Consider the following 25,103-nt stretch of genomic DNA (forward strand, 5'->3'; position numbering starts at 1 on the left):
AGTTAATCTCACTCAGATAAACCAATGCAAAAACTTCACAAAAATGACAAGCAAATGGAATCCAGTAATGCATGAAGGAGTATTATACCATGACCAAGTTGTGCTTTCCCCCCCAAATAATACAAAGCAGGTGTGACATCAGAGAGTCAGTTGGTATAATTTGGCAAATGAATATCTGAAGAAGAAAAACTTAAGATGAAAAATCATCTCAAAAGATTTACTAGCAATGTTTAAAAAATTATATCAGTGATTTAAAGACAATTTTTAACAAAATAGGAATAGAAACAACTTCTATTATATATTGTAAAGAAGGGGTTCTGTAAAAACTTCTAGCATCCTTACGATGAAATGTTGAAAGCTCTGCCTTTCACACCGGGAACAAAAGAAGAATGTCCGGTATCACTAACATTAAGCTAGAAATCGTTGCTGCAATGACAAGGAAAAGAAAGAAAGGGTGCAAAAAAACTGAAAGAAAACAAGCTATCATTATCTACTGACTAGGTGATTATCTACAGAAAAAAATGGAATAGATTTCACATTAATAATTAGAATCAATAAAATTTTACCAAAATAGATGGATTCAACCATTTTTACAGAAATCCATTTTATTTCAAAAAATGGCATTTATAACAGCATTTGAAAAATGTCAAGTATCTAAAAATAGTTCTAACAAAAGTTATGCAAGATTTCAATGAAAGTTTTTAAAAGGTTTGAGATGTTAGAAAAGACCTAACACAGGTAAGAGATATTCCACAGTCATGGTTTGAAGATTTAGTATTAAATGTAAATGACCAAGGAGAGCCTGCATGTGCGCTCAGTCGTGTCTAGCTCTTTGCGACTCCGTGGACTGCAGCCCGCCAGGCTTTTCTGTCCATGGAATTCTCCAGGTAAGAATACTGGAGTGGGAAGCCATTTCTTTCTCCAGGGGATCTTCCCAACCCAGGGATCAAATCCTGTCTCCTGCATTAGCAGGTGAATTCTTTACCACTAGAGCCACCTGGGAAGCCCAACCAAGGAGAGCAAAGGCATTCAATGAACACATGGAGGACTTGTTTTTATCAAATACCAACTTACTATAAGGGCTTACGAATTAAGGCACTTTGTCATTTGGTCAGGAAAAGATAAAAAGACCAGAACAGGGAAGCCAAAATAGACCTGTGCATATATGAATACTTAGCATGTGACAGAGAGGACCCTAGATCATTGGGAAGAGGTGCTTTCTATAAAGGGTGCTAAGAGAACCAGTGTGGGAAAATAGGTGAAAATACTACTTCACACTATTAACCCCCGCCCCCCACAAAATAGGAAACAACAACAAAAGCACTTTCAGTGGTCAAAGAGAAAACTGATGAACTTCTAGAAGTTAACACAGGAAGACAGCTTCACCATTCTGGAGTAGAGGAGGAATTCTTAAACGTACAGAGTAAAAGGCAACAACGAAACAGAATTATAAATTTGACAATGTAAAATTAACAATTTTATTTATAATTTAACCACTGGGTGAGTAAAAATTCAAGTTAAAGACTGAGAAAGATTATCAGCAGAACAGAGAACTGAAAAAGAACTAACATCCAGACATCATAAGTAACTACAAAGCAGTTGTAGTAACTTCCCAGCAAAGCAGATTCCATCAGGTTTCAAGAGCTGAGAATAATTCTCTGTGCCTGGAAGCTCCACAGCCTCTGCAGGACATGTGCCAGCTCTGGCCTCAAAACTATTCTTCCTTTCCCCGCAAATGTAGCACATGCCTGCAGCCAGGCCGTTCTATCAGCCCATTTCCAGCCGTGGAGAATTCCAGCCCATTTCTCCCACACAGAATTTTGGGAGTCTGGCAGGCTTCTTATTTTGTTCTCTCTGTCCCTTCCAGTCCAAGATGGCAGTGTTACTGCTGATACAACATTTTCAAAAACTCTGAGGGTCTTTCGTCTGTGTCATGGGGGGACCACACCGTCAGACAAGAGCCCCTCCACAGGTCTTTGCTGGACAAACCCATCTATTCTTCACTCCTGCTGAGATGGCTAAGTGGATCTAAGAGTCACAAACCTCCCTTCTTCAGCAAAAGGCTGTCCAGCCACACCCTAGGACTTCCCTCCAGTGCATGCTTTCCACACACCGAATCTTCTAAGGTTAGCATCTTCTGCAGTCTGGAGAGACTGCAAATGTCCCAAGCCGAAAGTAACTGAATATCATGCCGAGGTCTAAGTAAGGTTGAAAGTACTCTTTCCCCTAAGCATTCTACCTGGAAAATGAAGCTGGCAGGTTAGCACAAACTTGTGATGCTGCAGGAAGGGTATCTGCCCTATAAATAATTTGACAAAAATCTAAGTATTTTCCTTCAATAAAACTCCAGGAAAGTTAATCTCTAAATTCTGAAGCAAATGTTGTGCCTGTGTTAGCTAACATTTTCAACACTCCCTTCTTGGTGTGCTGACCAAGCAGAGCTCTGGGCAGAGCACCGGGCGTCCCACCAAGCGGTCAGCTGGTAGAATGAATACATGGGCATTTCCCTGGCAAGCCTTCCCACACCCGCTGATTTGGCTGCTTGACTCAGAGTGAAAGAGAGGAAAATGGTCTCCCAGGCCACACAAACACTCATCAACGTCAGTGTTTCCACAAAGACGCTGTACCCACAAGAGGCACTGCAGTGTTTCCTGGAAGGAACGCCGCTGTCGCCTCGTCAAATATCACCTTGCTTCTGTTGCCCACATAAGCCTCCCTGGCTCAGCATTGCTAAGACACTTGTTTCTGATCATCAACGAGACTGTCACGCAGCATTTCACAGCATATGCAGAAAACACAGTGACTAGAGACATGTAATGCAAGTTCCTGACCTGAGGCAACTGTACACGCACCATGAAGAATTCTGATGGTTGGCTTTGTGCTGTGAGAGAAACAAACGACTTAAGGAACACATATTTATTTCTGATGACAAAAGTCGAGGTAAGTCTTATACTATTTTCCTTGAAAGATGAAGTAACTTGTATCAGGTGACTCAAACAAATTTAATTCTGTAGAGAATTTCAATAAAACCGCTCTCTTTTCTTCAAACAGAAAAGCCTTTTAGAGTGTTAGGTCAGTAGAAGAAAAAGCACTTTATTTTCCAGAACTGGTACTTTGAAAAAGAGAAAAGACTATTTTAAGACTAATTTAAAATTGATTCTTCGTTAAGTACAGAAACATATTTAGTAAATACTAAAATGTATTGCTATTTATATTTTAATGGAAACTTTGCAATGAGAAAACAAACTTGGTTGAATCAAATGTTAAGCCCCTAAATCAGTGTCCTCTATACGTTTTACATTTTACTGTGTCATCCCTTCTGCTAAACCTGTATAACTGCATCCTCACACTATGAAAAGTGAGGAAAAGTGTCACGCTGAGGTGCATGTGAGCATCTCAGAGACAGACAGAGGTGCAGTCACACTCATCCAGCGAGTCTCTCCAAGCTTGACGAAGCATGTTAATCTAAATATAAAACTGTTGATGGAAAAACTAGAACAAGCCAGATTTGCACAGAGCCTTGTACTTTCTCATTTTGTAATCAGATTTTTTTTTTTTGGCCCCACCAGTGGCATGCAGGGTCTCAGTTTCCCGCCAGGGATTGAACCCAAGCCTCACACAATGGAGTGTGGAGTCTTAACCACTGGACTGCCAGGGCAGTGCCACATAAGCAGACTTTTTAAAAGGATATACAGACTTAAAAAAAGGATATGTGTGAATGCTAATATACTTATGTATAGGTAAGTATGAACATTCTTACTTCTAAGTCTATAAGTACATCCACATCTGAAAGGTCTTACAGAATTTATCATTAGCTACAGAGATTATACATAATATTTCTTTCTTTCTCTTGTTATTGGGTATTATCTAATTTTTTTACTATAAATATATAAAATTGAAATGTGAGAAAATGATCATTAGTTTTTGTTTAAAAATAACTTATGTATTAACTTTCATGACTATAATTAGTATTTCCTATTAAGAGGATAAGGGGGAAACATGTCAAGTCTCTTTACATCATTAGTTTACTACAGAAAAGAAGAAAGAAATTAAACATAGTCATATTAAAAAACTGCAATAAAATCTGAATATTGTTCAATAGTTTCTATCAAAGACGGAAGTGCCCCAAAGAAGGAAGAGCACTCTTACCCAGCCTTTCTCGTTGTACAACAGAAATAGTCATGAAGGACACCACATAAAATTTCAGAACTGATAAAAGCAAAAGAATGAAGAAAAACAAGATTCATGAAAACAAAGGAAAAAACCCTAAGAAATCCCAAGAAAAGATGTGTTTGCTCAAGAGAGACGGGAGGAGATGGCCGTTGGCAGCTGCAGGACAGGGAGTTTGTTAACACCTGAGATAGGCCATGCAGACCTAGAGACTCCGCCCCTGGAGGCCGGCTGTCCTGGGGCAGGGCCCCCAGTGCAGACCTAGAGACTCTGCCCCTGGAGGCCGGCTGTCCTGGGGCAGGGCCTCCACTGGGGTTCAGGGCGGGGGGTGGGGGGGTGGGGGTCGCCTCACATCAGGGGGTGGGGCTCACACCGGCAGATTCTGGGCTCAGGCCTTCCAGTGCTGAGAGCGCTGGGGCCAAGGGTAACAGAATGGACCCCTCCACCTTCTTCTCAACGGGGAGTTTCAGGCACGTGCTCACTTCTCAGAGTCAGTGCCCGCAGTGAAAGGGAAGCAGCCATGGTTAGAGTCAGTCCCTTATCTTCCCTCTTTAGTTCTAAGTGGATCATTTCTTTCACACTGAGAACAACACATTCAATAACATCATATTCAATGAAACCAGACACTGGTTTTCCTCATCCTTAAACTCACCTTATGGGAATGATGTAGGAGAAGAGGAGGAGAAAGCGGAAGAGACTGCGGTACCAGGGGCCTGCAAATCCCTGCAAGGTCACCATGACAACCGAGAGGGCAACCAAGGCCAGAAACAGTGCTTTGGTCAGCTGGTTGAGTTCAAGATCCAACAGACCAACCTGAAAGAAAATACAGAATTAGCAAAGAGCCACAGTGTCTCTAATTTTACAAGTCTAAATACATGGTAGGGATGACTTTCTTTTGTATTAGCCTTTATTACAATAAAACACATTTTCTTGGGAAAACTTATGACATTTACAGTTTTTCCCAGAAAGTGTTCTAGAGATTCAGGGAGAATTTCTGGAAATGAGTCCCGGTCCCCAGAAGGTTTCCAGAAAGAGGCTACTGAGAAAACACAAGTCCTGAGAGCCTCTCTCTGAATGAAGAGGTTTTGACTACTGCTGGACAGAAGGGGACGCACAGGCGCACAGCCGGCTCCTGCGAGAGCACAGGTGCCTTTTCCTCTGCACGGGCCAGGCCAGAACAGGCCAGCTGTCTGTCATCCCCCTCAGCCAAGAGCCTCTCTGAAAAGAACTTCTCTTGATTAAGAAAAAAAGCAACAGATGGAATAGTTAGCTTGCAATGACAACTGGTTAATTTGCAGAAGTCCTCCACTGGAGGTTCTCCCAGGAAGGTACGCGACACTCAGATTCAGTTTGTGGATTATTTACCAGCTAAGCAAGATATGGGAAAATTATGTCAGTAAGAATTCATTCCTTTTTTGTGTGTGATCTGTGCGGGATCTTGGAGGTAGAAAAGGTGAGACATCCAAACACAGCCCGTCCTACAAGCTAAGAGAAAACAGCTCTTCTGAAGCATGCAACTTCACTTTCCAGCCCAGTAACCTCCACCCAGTCTTCCTCCCGGCCGAGTTTCATGGCTGAAAGACCACCGTGCAACGTGGTGTGGCGGGCAGGGAGGGGCGTGGGGAGGGCAGTGTGGGGCTTTGCAGAAAGGCTTTAGAGCCGCAGAGAGGAGAAGGGACGCCACACTGCGGCTGAGATGCCTCAGGACGCCGTGTCCAGGCCAGTTTGGGTGCTGGCTGCGCAGCTTTGGGCGAGATGGGCGTGTTTCCCGTCCGTGACTGGGCAACTGGGGGGAGGAGGCGCACAGCACAGGGAGCACGGCCTCCAGCATGGAGCCAAGACTACAGGCATGGTGCTACTGTTCTCACTACCAGGACCACTTTCTTTATTGCTGAGAACGTGCATCTGAGTCTCTGCTTACTAGCCGTGTGGCCGTGGAGAACGTTTCACACTCTCTAAGCCTCACTTTCCTCCATGGTAAACTGGCGCTGCCCATCTCCTAATGGAGGTGCCGGGAGCCCAGACAGCGTGCCTCACCCTCAGGCCAGGGCCCAGCAGGTGTTAACAGAGCCGCTTACTCCTAAGTTTTATGACACTAGCAGAAAAGTGAATCCTATCGGGTTATCTGTCATTTGAGTTTCTCCTGTATCTGGTACAAATTTTGAAAAAGAGAAATTAAAAAAGGAAACATGAATTACCAAAACTACCAACAGCAGGACTTGGGAGTCTGATTATCAACTCCATTTAAAAACCAGCATGACCAGGACAAATACCTTTATAAACACCTTAAATTTAAAACTTGAAGAATTACTAAGCTGCTTAATAACAGTTTACTTTGTAGTACCTTGTCAAATATCACTTCTTTGGCCAATAAAAGGCTAGTCTTTTCCATACCTCACATATTTAGTGTATATCTTGTTTTGATTAATATTTGCCACAAACCCTCATGATGTTAGAACTTGTAGTTAAAAAGAAAGCACTTGTAGTTAAAAAGAAAACTCTGTCAGAAAACCCATTAAGTGCAGCAGTGAAGAAAATTCATTCATTATACAAGTAAGTTTAAATGTCTACTACATTTTTTGCTAAACTCTAAGGTTATGAAAAATGAAGGTGTACAGTGGTAAAAGAATCACTTGCCAATCCAGGAGATGCAAGAGATGTGAGTTCAGTCTCTGGGTTTGGAAGAGTCCCTGGAGAAGGGAATGGCAACCCACTTCAGTATTCTTGCCTGGAAAATTCTATGGACAGAGGAGCCTGGTGGGCTACAGTCCATGGGGTCACAAAGAGTCGGACATGACTGAGCACACATGCATGCTAAGGTTATGAAAACTGAGTAAACTACAAGATTTCATCTGGGGAGAAACAGTCAGTCTAGCAGGAAATGTTACATGTATTAAAAAGCAGAGACATTACTTTGCCAAAGGTCTGTATACTCAAAGCTATGGTTTTTCCAGTGGTCATGTACGGATGTGAGAGTTGGACCATAAAGAAGACTGAATGCCAAAGAATTGATGCTTTTGAACTGTGGTGTTGGAGAAGACTAATCATTCCTAAAGGAAATCAGTCCTGAATGTTCGTTGCAAGGACTGATGCTGAAGCTCCAATACTTTGGCCACCTGATGTGAAGAGCTGACTCATTTGAAAAGACCCTGATGCTGGGAAAGAGTGAGGGCAGGAGGAGAAGGGAATGACAGAGGATGAGATGGCTGGATGGCATCAGTGACCCAATGGACACGAGTCTGAGCGAGCTCCAGGAGATGGAGGACAGGGAAGCCTGGCTGCTGCAGTCCATGGGGTCGCAAGTCAGACGACCGAGCAACTGAACAACAACAGTAGGAAAGGTAAGATGAACACGAGTGGTATGTCCTGTAAGAGAGGAATCTTCTCTAACCAAGCTTACGGACAAAGTTACCTCTTAGAACTGACGATCAGCATCGCTGTTGGTGGCCACCTTATAGCCTTTAAAGAGGTTGCACAAGCAACGGGAATGACACCAGGTACCCAGAAGCAACACGACTGAAAGTGTGTTTAGTGCATGCACCCTACTTTCACACCCGACCCAGACACTGCAGGGTCCCCTGGGTGGGCTGGGAGCCACTGGGCCCTGGGGTAGGGGTGAGGGCTGAGGGTGATCTGCAGACCCCATCCCTCCGAGCCAGCCCCCAGCAGGCCCCGGCCCTCACTAAGCCCCCACCCTGCAGACTCAGCCCCTCAACTGGCCCCTTCCACCATGCCCTGCTCCTCACTATGTCCCCCGACACCCCAACAGGCCCAGGCCTGGGACACGTGGCTGCCTCTGGTCACGCTATTCAGACTCGGAACTCTGGAGACTTTCCCTGGGTCCTGGCGATGCCTCACGTCCACGTGCCTGCGGCTGATGAGGCCCTTCCCGGGCCTCATGGGCTGGCCAGGTGTGCAGCACTCCCTGGAGGTGGGGCGCCCTGCCTTCCTGGCGGTCACTTCCAGCACAGTGCCCCGGCAAGTGGGCAGTGGGGCCAGCTGGTCCAGGACGAGTCACGCGAACAGTGTTCTGGAAGCTTCTCCAGCAGCATGGGGCGGGCCCTCCATGAGAGCAGGCAGTGGGGACCTGGATGCCTGATTTATCAACTCCATTTAAAAACCAGCACGACCAGGACAAATACCTTGCAATCTCCACTACTTCAACTACTACATAGTTTATGCTTGAATTATTGAGAAAAATAGGGTTTTGGATTAAAATGAAGAAAAATTAAGCCAGGGAAGTAGAGCATGTTTCAAAGCCTGGGCCTCCGCGGTGACAAAGGCGGCCTGAGTTCCAGGCCTCGGGAGGGTCAGATGAAGTCATTACTCATTCAGTCAGGGAGAAAAGACTCAATTACCTCAACGTAAAGATGCTATCAATGAATGCAAAGTGCATATTTTACCCTATTCATCCAAATCCCATTAAAAAGTGAAAGGAATGATTTAATCTGGCCTTCCAGAGTTGGTCTTTTTTTGTAATAAAATAAAGAATCACTGTCTTGCAAAATGCATAACCACTACCTCACACTTTCCCCTGCGTTGCGGCAGTGAAGGAAGGTCTGTCAAGAGGCAGGAGGAAGCGGTCAGCAGTGGGCACCAAATTTCCTTTGAAACAATGCCCCATGTGGGACTGAAACGTTACCAGCGGCCACTGCACTCTGATGCACAGTTCACTCCAAGTGTCAATGTGCCTCCAGTGGAGGAGGACATGTGGTCAGCCGCCTGATGTGCCTCTAAGGCGGACATGCTGTCTTCTCCAAACACTTCCAGCTGAAAGGACGGAGTAACAAGTTCAGCAGAGTACACACAGCCTCTCAGCAGTGGGCTGTTCCCTGCCGTCTTTCAGGAGCCTTTTCTCAACTACGACTCTTCTTCCTGGAACACAACTGCACCACGCTACAGTATATATCAATAGTATGGTCTTATTGGAGAGGGGGGCTCAATTCTAACAAAACACAGCGAGGAGAACAGAGATATTTCAACTGTTTTTTAAAAGGTCATTTGCAATTAATTTTATACTCATTTTTCTAGAACACCCTTGAAAGTTTCTTCAACTTGCCTAAAATGCAGTCTGGACTCAAAAACTACTCACCATGAAAGCTAATTAACGCTAAAGCTACAGATTCTATAAAGGTGGTAACTTGAGTTTTGATGTGAATCTCTTCCTTCTTTAAAAACTTTTAAAACACCTAAACAGGCCAGGTACCTTTTACTCCGATTTCAAAATCTTTTCACCCCTAACATACATTACTGATCAGTTGAAGTAATTATGACTGTACAAAAAAAGGTAAATTAAGTACACTAGGAAGTAACTTTCAACATTTTTGTAATTTCCTATATTAGTAAAACAAATTTTCTTCCACTTGTCATAATATTTGTTTTACTTGAAACAACTGTGATAACAAAATTAAATACGCTACTGGAAATTTTAATCTCCAAGGGAAAATCTGTGCATAATGTCTAAGACACCACAATGGCTCTGGGAAGGGGCTGCTCTGGGGTAATGAGCACAATAATTGCCTGTATAATCTAAGACGCCACTAATGGCAGCGATCACAAATCCACTTAGCTCCTCTTTAATTTATGTACCAAGTTTTAAACAGCTAATGGTTCTCAGTAAAATAATGGTTTATACTAACAATGAAGGGTAAATACGGTAGCCTGCTTAATCAACGAAAGATCAGTCAGGTTTGTTAAGGCACTGGGGACGAATGAGACCCCACCTTATCTCAGCAACGCAGCGCTTCTCCAGCCTGTCTCAAAGTCCCCCCAAGTCCCCAAGAAATCAATGCGAAGTCTCGTGTTATAAAAACTTAGTAGCAGAGAAAACGAAAGGCATTAATAAGCATCACCAACTGCTCTTCATGTGCTATTATCCTGGATTAATGTTATGTGAACATCCAAGCTCTGTAACCTTCCTTCTAAACTCACATTTCCTTACCTACTACATGAAGGTATTCTACAATAACAAATCAGTAATGTGCAAAATGTCAAAAAGCTAATTTAAACTCTTGAAAAAACCTAAGTATCATTTTAATTTGTCCTGTATTTTCGCTGTAAACACATCTCAATTTGAAAAACAGAAAAGCCTCCAATCTACTAGCAAATACACTCAAGACAACTCTACACAGGCCGAAGCACAGCCTTACATGACAGAGATGACTGAGGGGAAACAGGGACATTGCTGTTGCTTGGTTTCCCTTTTAGCAGCTAAACTATTCTGGGATCAGCCCGTTGGTCCCACATCATTCAGAAATTGGGTTGTGACTACAAAGCTGACACAGGATCACTGCTTTAACCTCCTGAAATTACTATAAAAAGCACATATTTTTAAATATCTTAAAAACAAATCAGTCCCATATTTTCTACTTACGGCAGAATCTTAAAAATTAAAAAAAAAAAAAAGTAATTTTCAGTAATGTACTTCTGAAATTCTTACACTAAATGTAAACTTCTAAATGTGATGGCAATAACTTTTTCCAGTTTGGATTTTTAAAGTATTTTTTAAATTATAAAGTGATGCCATATAGCCCCTTTTCCCCTTCTTCTCCAGTTTATTTATTCATTCATGTTTGGACAAGAGCGCCTTAGTCCTAAGTGTCTGCCCTGGATGCAGGCACCGCCCGCCCATAGACAACTCGGCTATTACCATTTACTGCCCCAGTGATCTGCGAAATAAGAAGTGCTTCTTTTAGCTGTTCTAGTCTATTGGCTCGATAATCTGTGCTTTAAAAGCTCCCTAAATAAGTATCAGCACAATAATTTTTAATGTTATATCACCTTAATTTTTAAAAGTCAAAAATCTATATTTACATGATACACATTTAAAAGTCTGTACTGAAAGAATAGTTCATATTATACATTTTTGCCTACAAATAAATTTTGCCCGACTATTCTATGTTTAGCACTTTAAGATTTTTTTCCCTTGCTTACCATACATTATCACATATTTCTTAATATTTAACATTCAAAAATAAAATGGGGTTGCTATATTTTTCATGTAAACAAACAAAAAAAAGGCTTAATGCAAAGCTTAGCTACTGAACCAGGAAGTATAGCGCTTTGCATATTACTGTGAGAAACTCAAAAGAATGGGAGACCCAACACGAGACCTCCCAGAGCTGACACTACCTTGGTGCTTATCAGCTCCGTGTTCAGGGCGATACATGCCATCAAACCAGTCTGCCAGCCAGACACAATAAACATGTTTGTTGTTAGGGGCAAAATTATTCCTAAAACCTACAAACAGATTACTTGCTGAGTTTGAAGGGGGCTTCATGAATGAAGAATGAGGCTGTCTTTTCAAACATTCAACCTTCCAGATCATTTGAGAAATTTCAATATTGGCTTGGGCATTTGCTATAAAACATATCCACTCAACATTTTATAATTGTCAAAACTGTCAGAAAATGGCACATTATCTATGAACATGTTACATACACATATACACACGTCAGATCTTTTTTTTTTTGCCAAATTCAGACTGACTTCTACATTCATGTAGGATAATTTGGTCAAGCCTGTTACTATCTGACAGCATCTGTCATAGTAGAGCCTTTATTAAAGCATAACCAGTATATTAAAAAGTCATCAAATTTAAAGCAATATAGTGACTCTAAGTGGTAAAATTTTTTGTTTTTAATAATTATTAAATTATTTCAAATAGGTTCAACTTGTGACACATCAAAGCCATATTCAAAACCAAAAATGAGTAAACATAAGTATGCAGAACAGTCTGGCAAGTATTTGTAAATTTAATTTGTACTCTATGTACACAACCTCCATTAAAATCTATAGCACTTAACATTTAAAAACAATTTTCTAGTGGACAGTAGTCTGGTCTTATCTTACAACAGCCCACACAGCTTACTGAAAAGCCAGGGACGCAAGGTGACTGCCCCTTACGAGTCACTGTCGTCCGAACACTGTGGAGTGCGATCTGCGTGCGCTGCCGCCATGTTCCTGCTGCCATTCGGCTACTCGCCGCTTGTACAGTAACATTTCTTTGCTGGGAAGAGAAAGCGAAAGCCAAGGAGCAGCATGTTGTGGCTTCACCAGCAGAGGGCGCTCAAGTTTGATGCTTTTTTCCCCCGCTGACTGCTGAAAGCCGCCTTTTCATGAAGCAGAACTTTGATCTTCAATCAGCCAATTTAGTAAATTTAATACATGTTATCTTAGTTTTATTAATGAAAAAATTACCCTAAATATCTATGTTGCCATGAAGAATCAAAGACAGAATTTATAGACTATAACATGATAAACTACATACGGGGGGAAATTTCCTAAAGAAAAACTTCTAGCAAATAAAGAATCATATTTTAAGATATGGCACCCAAAATACTGTAGGTAACCAGTACAACAGTATAGTGCTAAGGCTTTTAGAAAAAAAGATTCAGATCTACAAATTAAGTCAATAAAGTTGTAACAGCTTATATTAGTGGTACTGAGATCCTGCATGTATTTACCTTATTTTTGTCTTAACAATGTAGTAAGCTATCAGTTTTAACTGGTTTTGCCAAGACCACCCACCAATTCAAAATAATTGCGCCAACAGCCTAAGTTATCCACTGACACCAGAAACTTCAACATTCAACATTCATATAAGTGAAATTTGAGGTCAGGCATTTGATTTCAATTTAGTCTAATTAAATAAGCAGTTTATTTTGGTAATTTAATATTTACTTTAACAGATATTTTACAAATAGCATTAACCTACTCTTGAATTCTTACTATCTAAAAGCACAATACCCATGAGTTTAGGGATTAGTAACTGTGTTTAAACAAAAAAAAAAGTCTGGAAAAATGCCAGTAAGAGCAGGTTTTGTGTGTGGTCACTGGTACGCTAAGGAACTTTGTTTTATATTTCTTCAAAGATTTTTAAAGTCCCCACACTCTTGATAATTCTTTTTTCCCTTGAAACATGAAAAATAGATTTTCTTTCTAATAAAAGCTCTAAATGGTCCTGATATTTTTAAAGAAAGGTTTTTATTAGGAATCTTAAAATTTTTACAGACTCAGTAAGAAAGGGCTGTAAATCTGCTGAAATATGGGCAGTCGTTACCTTTCATTTTCTCGTGGATTTTTCATACTGAAGAGACTATAGTATTTACAGTTTTCTTCTGGGAGGTACGTGCATGTGTAGTTCTTTATTTTCTCCTGCATGTGCCAAGGCCCTTATTTTAAGTATCATTGTGCATATGTGTGTGTTCTAGAAACACCCTTAAGATACACTCTAAAATATAATTTATAAAATATATTACTGAATTAGAAAGTAATCTTCTCCTTTAAGCACATTAATAATACTGCTGTTAACATCTGGGCTCTGGGATTGCTCGCTGAGAGACGACTGCACACATCGCCAGAGCTTCTCACGCTGCCGCACCAGGGTCTCCGGCACAGGCCCGCCTCCTGTGAGAGTGCCTTCTGAACTCTGCAAAGAGCTGAAACAAGTACTTCCTGGCACCCAGAAGGGACACTGCAGGAATTACTCCTGCTACTGGCTTGGAACTGTGGGACCACAGGCGATGGGGAAGGCTGGGACTTAGAAGACACATCAGATCAGAACATGCCTCTTCCCAAGACAAGCGAGTGCCCGGCCAACCCCTGGTGGTCCCCCCTGAGCAGGAGGCATGGGGAACAGCTGGGCAGTCAGGCACCAGACCATCCCACTCCCTGGAGCTTGCCTGGGACACGGCCTGAACAGTTTTTTGTTTTTTTTTTTTTTAAAGTGAATGAATTGGGGGGAGGAGGTGGGGAACACCCTCCACCTGCATATTTTCCTAATAAAATTTTGGGAAAAGGAATGGTTAAATTTTATCAGTAAACAAGGTCATTAATTTCCAGTGAAACTTTAACTTCCAGACCTAAATTTTTTTCATAAGAGGTCATGATAAAGATGAGTCCTACAACAAAATCAGAGATTTGTTCAGCGATTCCAAATGTCACCATCTAAACTCTTCCTTTGGCAAACCAACATATTTTTACAGGTTTGTGCCAGGCAATGTATTAGACATTAGTTAACAATTTTTATATATAATAGATTCCATGAAGTCTGGTTCCATTACGGACTACTTCCGTCCCATACATGGTAGTATAAAGTTGTTAATTCTAAGTTATAGTGTGTTAGAAAGCAAAAAGGATGATTAGCAGGAAAAACCCTTAACGCCTGCGTGCTGTGTGTGGTAGAGCTGAGTTCAGCGTGTTTCACGTCTGGTTCTCTGCAGGCGGCTTGGCGCAGCGAGAACCTACACTGCATCACAAAGCCTGCGATCAGACGGTGTCACCTGCCCCCGCATCGCTGCTGGGGTTATTGTGTAAATATGTGGGGATTTATGGGCCACTTAAGGTCTCCACCCCAATCTCCAGATATCTGGCACCCATCATGACATAAAACCACTCAGTAGTGTTTTTAAATCAAGAGTCATTAGCTGACGTGACAAGATCTGTGTCTAAGATATTTACTGGAAACAAAGCTATGATCACTGTTTCACTGAACTCGTGAAATTCCCAGTGAAATGCATATCACCTCTTTGTGATTATGTTAAACACGGGTAAAGATACAGAAACCCTGGCCCTAAGGGCTGCTCTCAACCTGTCCCTACTCTGACCCACCACGCGGTTAATGATGGGTAAACGTACTCGCTTCTTAAGGCAGCGCAGGATGCAGGCAGAGGATGGCGGGAAGGGGAAAGGATGAGGAAAGGTACTGCCCTGGCCTAACACCTGACACCTGACTTTGAATCAATGTCAAAATCCATGGTTCTCATGATGTGCATTCTTTTGAAAGGAAAATGGAATTTAGCAGATTTACTAAAAATTTTAAATGACTAACATCATATGCTTAAATAAACTTTTCATCTTCCTAATTACCCTTTTATTATTAACTGTCTATTTAAGAGGTTTATTACTAGTATCTCAGCAAAATGTAACATACTTTAAACTATCTAAAATTTTTGTGATACGTCTTCAAAGACATTTTATGAACAATTTCATACTTAATGGCTTGTAAGCAATCCCAAGAGTTGGGAATTGTGTGAAAAGTTGCCCAGATTGACAGATAAAGTGAAAAGGTCTGTATTAATTTCCAAATAAAGAAATGCATGGCGTGGTATCGCACGATGATTATACTCTAAAGTACCAATTAGAACGCATCAGAAACCAGAGCAAGTTGACACTCTACAATAAAGCAAATAATTTCCAGTTGGAGGGGCAGAAAATGTTAATATGCAATGTTCAAGACTACAAGAATCTTTGTAAAAGGAAGTAGCTAATAAGGTTTAATGATGCATGTCAGGAAGCCTCAGTATGTAGGGAAACACAGCTGGCTTCATTTTGTAAACTATTTGATATACACATCTTTCTAGTTCGCGATTATCAGCTGTGCCAGTGCCATGGGGGACAGCTTAGCCTTCAGATCGGGGCATTCTTCTTGTTCTCTAAATTACAAGTAAAACACATTAATATAATATGGTGCTATAGGCAAGTGCTCTGAGCGCAGCTTATCTGCTTGAGGAAGAGGATTAAAGAAGTCTTCTGCAGAATGTCGTGGAAACAATCCCACCAGCCTAATCGGCTGCTGAGCGCCAGGGCCATGAAAACAAATCATAAAGCGACAACACACTTGGACTCAGAGAAGCCATAACTTTCACAAGGCGTTCACCATCCTTCCCACCGCGTGTATTAAATGCAAACCAGCTGAGCACTGCTCCTCCTGAGAACGCTCAGCCCACACTGGGCTTTCTCCCTGGGGCACGCGAGCCCGAGCCAGGAGGCCCCGCACCGCCCACAGCGGGCTGTGCTCACGCCACCTCCGCGAGGGCCTGCCATAGCAGGCGACAGCAGCGCTCTGCACCAACAAACCTTCCACAAGGAAGCCCTGTGTCAGGCGACTTCCACACTCGAAAGCTCTCAGACACAAGTTTATTCAGCCACTGGAAGACAACTGCTAGGTCACAACTCTGATACCAAATGTGTCAATCACTTGGACGCACTGATTTTAAATGTGAGTAAACGTATTCGCTGTTAAAAAAGTGCACCTAATGACAAAAGACGTTGCCCTAAACTAAAAGAGCTAGGGTTCTAGTAATTGGTCGAGAATAGTCTTATGGCAAAATACACCCCAGGTTCTCCCTGGGGTGGGCAGGCCATTCACAACCAGAGCCATTCAGTGGGACCCGGCCCCCAGACTCCCCCAGGCACCTGGCTGATCGCTGAGGCGAGGAGAACCCCAGGAGCACGGGACAGGCGGCACCATGAAAGGGCACCAGTGAGCTAGGAAACGCCTTGGAAATCTCCAGGTGATGTGTCGAGGCTTCTCCCTCAAAAATAAAGGCTGGGGATTTTGTGACAGGGCTGGAGCCAGGAGCCAGGAGCAGCAAGATTTCAGAAAGACTTTGGCATTTTGACAGGGGAGGCACCATCACTGCCACGTCAGCACCGGACTCACTTGTCTGTGTCCTACGTGAAGAAACATGCTTCAGACAAGCAAACAAAACACATAACCAATTTACTTTAACAAGATTAACTCCACATGAGTAACTAACACACAAAGCAGCTTCATTTTGGTTGAAATTGTTTATAACTGATCACGTTCTGATTCCTTGTGACCTTGGCAATTTCCAAGCCAACGGCCTTCCTGGTTTGCCAGGTGCTTCTGCATGACTTCTGTTACGTGGTCCCAGTCCCGCCTGGTTACGGTTTCTCGTTCAGCCCATGGAGCTGAGGTGTGTGGCCAAGCTCGCAGCTCCTGGCCCCTGACTACAGCTGGGCTTCCCTGGCTGGCTGATGTGAACCAGAAATGATAATATTTCTGCTCTCATCATTAGATCTGCGGCTGGAATGTTCATTAACTACACAAACTTCCATGAGGTTCATGAAATGAAGACTGGTCAGATCTTATCAAAATGCTTTCTTTCACTGTTTTTATTTAGCAGTGGTGAAACTTCCTCAACTGGCATCAGCTACTGTACTTTGGGAAAAGGAGGAGAGCCTAAACAAAGTGATTACACACCGCGGCCACGGGAGCAGAGAAAGCACGAGCTTGGTGAGGCCTGAGTCTTTCTCTGGTGAAGCAGCTCAAAGGCAAAGCCCCTGGCCTGCGTGCTCCCTGCAGAGCCCGCTGCCTGGGGGGCTTTCTGCCGCGCGGCACGCAGGCTCTGCTGTGGATGACTCTGCCCAGCAGTGGCTGGCCCGGCGGGCAGAGGCCTCGGGACTCCGCTGTTCTTGAGACGGCCGGGTGGGGCAGGGGGCTTGTCGGTCAGACACCAGGGGCAGGGCAAGGTGAGGTGCAAGACTGGATCTAATGACCTCAAAGCTGCTAAACAGAAAGCACACCTGGAATTTCAGAAAACGAATGAGCAGCTGAGGAAACAATACATACGTTCACCTAAGATCTTAACAAAGGAACGCTGACGGAGGCCAGCTCAGGAAACCCCGCCCACGGGCTCAGCCCGAGTGTGACCCACACGGTCAGCAGGCCGCCCAGACCGCAGCCAGAGCAAGCTCGGCGGGACGGGCAGGAAACCCCCGTCCTCCACAGCATGTCGGGAAAGCCCACCACTGACTGCGGACAGGGTGGGGGATACTGCTCGCACCTGCGGGCCCTGCCGTGGTTTGCGGCATTGTCTCCAGTGAGCGGGGCTGTGGGAGGGCAGAGGAGAGCAGACCCCACGCTCTGAACTTGGCCTGCTTGGATGTGTTCGCTTCGGATTCGGAAGCGTCCAGCCAGGCCCCGCCACCCTCGGGCCATGGTCAGCACCGTCCCTGCTTGCAGCCCAGGCCACATCACCGCCTCACCCCAACGTCCTGAGTGACGAGACCACCACCCCAGACCCTCAATCCCGCGTGGCGGGAAGCGTCCTGTGCCTTTACTCCTCAGGCTGGTCGGCCACAGCTAGAAGGCCCGAGCCCGGGTCCGAGGCTCTGGGGCACTCACCCAGCCTGGTTGTTCCCAGGCACCCGGTTTGTCATCAAGGGGAGAAAGCCCTCAGCCGTTTCCCTCTGAGTCTCTGCTGCCCTCCGGCTGCCTCGCTGCTGCTCCCGTACAGTGCCCCACGCCTGCTGAGGCACACACACCCGCGGATGCTCTGTCCTGTTGTGTATCCCCCTTCTTCATTCTTCTTTCATTTGGCTTCTCGGCCTGGAAGTTCCTGACATATCTTCCCACTCACAGGTCCCGTCTGCGGCCGCGTCTCCCGTCTTGGCTCCTGTAATCTCTCGCGGGCACTCTTGGTTTCTGCTACGCTGACCTCGACTTCCTCGCAGTTTCTGCCTCCCCGCTGATGCTTCCGTGCCTGTCTGGGCGCGCTGTCTGCTCCCCTTCTTGGGGCCCTTAGCGTGCTGACCTGACTTCTTCCACATTCCCCGTCTGGTAGCCTGGGCCTGACGTGTGCCTTCTCAGACTGCCTAACCTCCCCTTTAGTCTACGGCTCGTAATGTGTACTCACAGTGCGACACACAGTAGTATCCGATAAAAACCGCCAGTGTTCCTGCCTGGAGAACCCCATGGATGGAAGAGCCTGGTGGGCTACAGTCCACGGGGTCGCAAAGAGTCGGCCAGGACCGAGAGACTTAGCATGCAGGCAGTAAGCGCTGAGGTGACGAGCCTCAGTGAGAGGCTCCACGTCAGCCTGGGCGGGACCGGTGTGTCGGATGCTGCTGCAGCCGTGGTGACTGAGGCGGCCAGCTCCTCCAGTGCCCCGAGCGTGCCCCTGCTGACTCTGGGCTCCTGAGGGGCAGCTCCTCAGAGTCCATGTCTTAGGGATCTCTCAGCTGGAGCCCCGCGGGTGTGGAGGTGCAGGGTGGGGAAAGAGTGACTCGCCCAGGTCACCTTCACGGGTGCTTCTCGATCCCACCCCACAGGGGACCGGGCGGATAAGGGGATGGGGCAGGACGCCTTCCCAGAAGAACGGGGGACAGGCAGTCCCGTCCACGACTGTGCCTGTCGCTCAGGACCTGCTCCTCACTCTGCCGTGCCTCCCAGAGGAGGGAGGAGCCCCTTCCGGGACCTTGGGCGAGACTCACACTGCAGCCCCAGGGTGGTCGAGCCACACTCGCCCCTCCAGCACTTCGTCTACAGGCCGTGTGGCTTTCCCACAGCTGGCGGTTCGGGGCTCCTGCAGCACCCACGTCGGGAGGCCGGGACTGCACTGGGTGTGTCACTGGGTCTGGGGGATGGGCAGCAATTCTCTGTCCACTTGGTCTTTCCTGCTGCAGGGCCCGGAGGGACGGCCTCTGAGGGTGACACTGGAAGAGGCGACGGTTTCCAGCGGCCGGGCCCTGCGGCTTGGCTGGACGCGGAGGCCGCGCAGAGGCCTGGGGCTGGCGGGGCGGGCCCGGCACAGGGGCAGCGCTCTGCAGACAGGAGCCTCGGGCACATGGGGCCCGCCTGCTGCTGCCCCTCGCCTCCTCTGCATGGCCTCCAAGGGCCCGGACAGCAAAGCGCAGCCGGGGACTCGGGCCCCTGCTTCTCCACCGGAACAGGGCAGCCCTGCTGGACAGTCACACGGCAAGTCGAAGGTCTGTGGCGACCTTGTGTCCGGCAAGTCTGTCTGTGCCGTTTCTCTAGCATCTGCTCACTTCATGTCTTTGTCGTGTTTTGGAAATTCTCGCAATATTTCAAACTTTTTTATTGTTATCAGACTTGCTAGGGTGATCTGGGATCAGTGACCTCTGATGGTACTACTAAGACTCGCTGAAGGTGCAGATGGTCGGCATTTCTTAGCAATAAAGTATTTCTAATGAAGGCATGTACTTTGTTTTTTAGACATAATGCTACTGAACACTTACTAGACTGCAGTGTAGTGTAAACCTAACTTTTATACGCACTGGAAAACCCCAAATTCGTGTGACTTTGCTGCAGTGGTCAGGAGCCGAGCCCACAATATGTCAGGTATAGAAACTCAAACTCTGAGCACCAGACTACTATAGTTTTTCTTTACGTTAGTATTTTAAAATACTCAGTTCTGTTGTGCCCCTAGATTTTTTAGCATCTCTGAAGTGTCTGGTGTCTTGTCTCCTTCCACAGGCTACAGAGGCCTCGATGTTCAACAGTCTGAAGTGGGTCCCACAGACCTAACGGGCTTTCCACCTCATCTTTTATGCCAGCCGTGCTTGGAGCTATCAGAGCAACTGGCCTCTGTGTCTCTGCTGGGCCTGTGGCCCTGGCTCCAGACGTGGCTCCAGCATCAGCGGCATGGGAGACCCTCGGGGGATCAACCCTCGACTGCTTCTTCAGCCCCCAGCTCCTGCCACTTCCCCCAAAACGCATAGCTAGCCATGCTGAGCCGCTCCGGTCCAGGCCGCTGACCTGGGACACCGGGGTCTCCCTCCGCACAAGGCTGGCTCCCCTCAGTCAGGCATCCCTCACAAGCCAGAGGGTCAGTTTTCAGTGCTCCTCAACCCCCTATGAACATGAAGGCTATCAAGGTCAAGTGAGTTTCATGCAGTCTGTTAATGCATCTGCCATGTGGACAGAGGGCGACGGCTCCTTGAGGGAGATGCGCCCGCACCTGCATCCTAATTGCTCCCGGGTTAGTTAGGGGGAGCAAGGGCAGCGCTGCAGTGGCCGGCATTCCGGCGAGAAGTGACCCACTGAGTGGCCGTGGAGCGCTTACACTCCATTTATTAGCAAGAGACATAACCTGCATGTAAACAGAAAGCAACAACTTTATATCAACAGTAACGGCAGCAGCTAGCTGGACCTGCACATGACAACCAGAACTAACAAAGAAGTTCAGGTCAGACAACAGGCAGAAGCAGGCTGGACCAGCAAGGGGAGAAACTGGCCTTCCTGGATGTTAAAAGGATAACCAAGCAACTCACATTTTAGTCTGAAAACTAACAGTGTAGCACTAGGAAAATAATGGGCTTCCCTGGTGGCTCCGCGGTAGAGAATCCCACTGCCGACACAGGAGATGTGGGAGATGTGGGTTCCATCACTGGGTCGGGAAGATGCCCTGGAGGATCTTGCCTGGCAGCCCACTCCAGTATTCTTGCCTGGAGAATCCCATGGACAGAGCCACCTGGCGGGCTACAGACCATGGGGTTGCAAGGAGCTGGACACGACTGAGCATCCATACACAACAAAATAACAAACAAGACTTTTGTACTTCTTGAAGTAATTATAGTCATTCCAGGGGAAAATATTTAAACTACCCTTTAGCCGCTTTTAAATCTTACACTTGAAATCTCTCCTGACATTACCCTTACTTTGTAGAGGATGTGGACCATGAGCGTCCTGCTTTCTGTCCTTAATGCATTAACTCAGCATTAAGAGAACGTGCAGTCACAACCTAGCATTCTACACATCCTTACAAGGACCAAACACATGAATTGAATGAAACTGTGCAAATCATGTGATACTTTAAAAGAATTTACTTTTGTTTTACTTAATTAGCAACCATAAATTACCTTTAAAATTGTCACGGCCTTCATCCAGAAAGCCAAAGCTGAGAGCGTTCTCTCGAGAGAGGACTGAGTTCTACAAAAGGACGCAAGGAGACTTTCAGTCCAATTCCCTCCTGCGATCTACAGCACACTCCTCGGGGACCGAGCTCACTGCTCACGAGGCCAAGGACACACACCCGCCCTCCCGAAATGAGGCACTGCAGTGTCACCACGTTCATCTCAAGTACGGAGCGAAGGCAGCAGCTCAGACTGAAATTAAACCTTGGAAGCAGTCATTTTTTATATTGTTTGGAATTAAAAACATATTAAATTGATCCATTATGAAAATTCTGTTCTCTATATTGTGTGTTTCAGACCATGTCTGTATCTTAAGGCTATGGAACAATTTTTGTAATTGTAATAAAAAAACAAATTATTGACTTTAACTTAAGAAAATTGTTGCTCAAATGACTAAATATTCATTTAGAACAAAACAAATCCTTCTCTGAAGTGTATGGTGCACCAGTTGCTCATTTCCACAGGTTAATGAACTGTAGGTAGCGATGTTACATCTGTCATTTTTCCTGGGTCTCATTTTTACGCCTTTATTTGCGGGCCTGGGAGGGTTTCCACGCCGCACATAACGTGGTGTCGGCTGTCGGCACTACTGCAGGAGCGAAGGAGCCTCCTCCTTTACACCAGCACTAACAGGCAAGTGAGCAGAAACCGAGGGGCGACTTTGAGTGAGGAGACACACATCTGAGTTCTAGTCCTAGCTTCCTAAATGTGTCCGATAACTCTGATATCACCTCACCTGCAACATTTGAAAAAACTGTCCTTACTGCCAGCACAGCAAGTGCCATCTAAAGTAGTCATTTATTAAGTGTTTACCTACTTGGGCAGTAAGTGCATTTTCAAAGTTCTAGGAACAAACATTTTTTGTTGTGCCACTGCATAAAACACACAAAGACTGTGTGTTAAAGGACATTGAGAATTTTCAATCTGAGACCGTGCTTTGTGAAAGATCCCCAGTGTTCTCCCTACTTGCTGCAAGTGATAAATCCTCCCTTTTTCCCTCACACACACACACAAAAAAGAATTTTAAATCCTTTTAGAGTGTTAGGTGCCACCTTTTCATAAATTCATAACTTTTAATGTAAATGATTCCTCTGCTTTATCTGTTTTGAAAGTATAAAATTTTGTAAATTAAATCAGCTTCAAAAACTAAGAATAATCAAAAAAGATTGCTTAGGTGCAGTTCTGTCTGTAACGGGATTTCGCTGGCTTGCTCAGAAATGTCAACATTTCAAGGGAAACAAAAGAGCTTCAGGTGCCCCCCAGTGGAACCTGCTCCTCTGCGGCCCCATCAGCATCTCATTACAGCTGCCTCTCTGGCCTCTCCTGGTCAGAGCAGATTATTTCCAGCGCTCTTTCCTCCTCCAGAAATGAAATGACTTCACAAACATGCACTGAGTCTTCAGCACATGGACTCTGGTCTTTCGAGTCTCGTAGCATAAATTCTAATGAGCCCACTCTCCAGTCTACAGAACTAACTAACCCATCCTCATTAACTAAGCTGAACTAAGGCAGCTCAAATAGTACCCAGCACTGTTAACTAACAGGATGAAGCTAGTCAGAAGAAGCACCCAACAGATTGTGAGCACCCCCATCGGACCAAATTCCTTTTGTATCTCCTCTCCGTTTAATGCTCTCAACCCAGCAGCATCGCGATGCAGAAGCGAACCTAGTAGGTAGGGGCACGCCGGGAGGGACAGACCTGGAAGGGCACTGCCGAGGCCCATCCAGAGGTCTTCCCAAGATGTCACCACCAGACCAAAATTTAAAGTATTAATAAGCAAGTATTTCAACTAGTATATTTTACTGAAGCTTTCTACAGAAGGCACTGTTCACTGGTGGAGAGGACTAATTAACCTTCACTAGTACATTTTGGGCTCGTTATCCTATTGTCTCTTGAAAATATTACTAAGAAATACACTGGCACACCAATTACAATTTACATTATAATTAATTTATCCTACTGATAAACTAACAATTATTACATGTGGTCATTTATCTCATAGAAGTTTTATATTCTAATTGGGTTCAAATAATAGGGCTCAAAAAATTTCCTTCTGACTTCAATGCCTCAAAAAAATTTTTGATTTTGATGGTATTAAGCAGTTTAAGAAGAAGCCACGTTGAGCAAAGTAAGTCAGAGAAAGACAAATATATTATACTGCTTATACGTAGAATCTAAAAATGGTACAAATGAACTTATTTACAAAACAGAAACAGAGTCACAGGTGTAGAAAACAAACTTATGGTTACCAAGGAGGCAGTCAGGGGACGGATAAACTGGGAAATTGGGACTAACACATACACGCTGCTGCTGCTAAGTCACTTCAGTCGTGTCCGACTCTGCGACCCCACAGACGGCAGCCCACCAGGCTCCCCCGTCCCTGGGATTCTCCAGGCAAGAACACTGGAGTGGGTTGCCATTTCCTTCTCCAATGCATGAAAGTGAAAAGTGAAAGTGAAGTCGCTCAGTCGTGTCCGACTCTTCGCAACCCCATGGACCGCAGCCTACCAGGCTCCTCCGTCCATGGGATTTTCCAGGCAAGAGTACTGGAGTGGGGTGCCAATAGATAACTAAAAAGGACCTACTGTACACAGGGAACTCTTCTCAATACTCCGTGATGCCCTACAAGGGAAAAGAATCTGAAAGAGTGATGTATGTATATATATAACTGAGTCACTTTGCTGTACAGGGGGAACTAACACAACATTGTAAATCAACTCAATTTCAATAAAATTAAAAAAAATAAACAAACATAAAAAAACCCAAGCCTTTCAGAAATGTTTGATGTGAATAACTGTCCCTCAAAAAGAAACCTTAAGCAGTTAGCAGCTTATTACAGTGGGAAAAGTCAAACTCACATGATATATTTTAAAGTTTTGCAAAAGGAAATTACTAGATGAAAATGCTTATTACGTAGGGGAAAAGAAAGCTATTTAACTTCATGTTAAATGTATCATATACATGCTCAGTTAATGCGGTTGTAAAAAAGAAAGTTGGGTACAGTAGCTACTCTAATGTCAACATACTGGAGTTTCTTTTAAAAATGATATCCAGAATACATTTTTAGGCGTGTGAAAAGACAATTAAGTTGAAACCAGATGTGTTTCTGAGGAATACACTTATTTTTAAATTATTGGTCAGAAAAATGTAACTATGGAGGGGAAAACCGTGAACCACTGCTAAGTACCGTGACCATTCAGTACACGGGTGGGCACCGTGCAAGAGGCTAAGACAGCAGCGGTACCAGGATGAGGCGGCACAGAGCCCGGGGCTGCCTCTGGAGTGGGCACCAGACCACCGTCGCCAGGGACCAGGGGTGGCAGAGGGCCGGGCGCTCCCACACACGCAGCCAGTAGGCACGGGGAGAGGCTGGGCTGGAACTCGGCCTCCACGCCCCCGCTGGGGTCCTTACCTACGACAGCCCCAAGGACAGGCACCCCGCACACCCTGCCGGGGGGCAGCCAAGCCT

At 45.1% G+C, this 25,103-nt stretch overlaps 1 protein-coding gene and 1 long non-coding RNA gene across 3 annotated transcripts in view; one reads left to right on the plus strand and one right to left on the minus strand.

The window, feature by feature from the left end:
* The window catches only part of ATP9B (ATPase phospholipid transporting 9B (putative)), a 150,999-nt gene that overhangs the window by 40,538 nt on the left and 85,358 nt on the right, over window positions 1-25,103 (minus strand). For both annotated transcript variants that reach the window (XM_061399483.1, XM_061399484.1), the window contains one exon: window positions 4,823-4,983. In XM_061399483.1, the coding sequence (XP_061255467.1) occupies window positions 4,823-4,983 (161 nt within the window). The remainder of the gene's footprint in view (window positions 1-4,822; window positions 4,984-25,103) is intronic.
* Window positions 2,505-22,152, plus strand: LOC133237438 (uncharacterized). The gene is made up of 4 exons (XR_009733183.1): window positions 2,505-2,940; window positions 3,570-3,740; window positions 7,125-20,059; window positions 20,195-22,152. It is a non-coding gene; the product is annotated as an uncharacterized LOC133237438 (long non-coding RNA).

Source organism: Bos javanicus, chromosome 24 (assembly GCF_032452875.1).
Source record: "Bos javanicus breed banteng chromosome 24, ARS-OSU_banteng_1.0, whole genome shotgun sequence".
Lineage (NCBI taxonomy): Eukaryota > Metazoa > Chordata > Mammalia > Artiodactyla > Bovidae > Bos > Bos javanicus.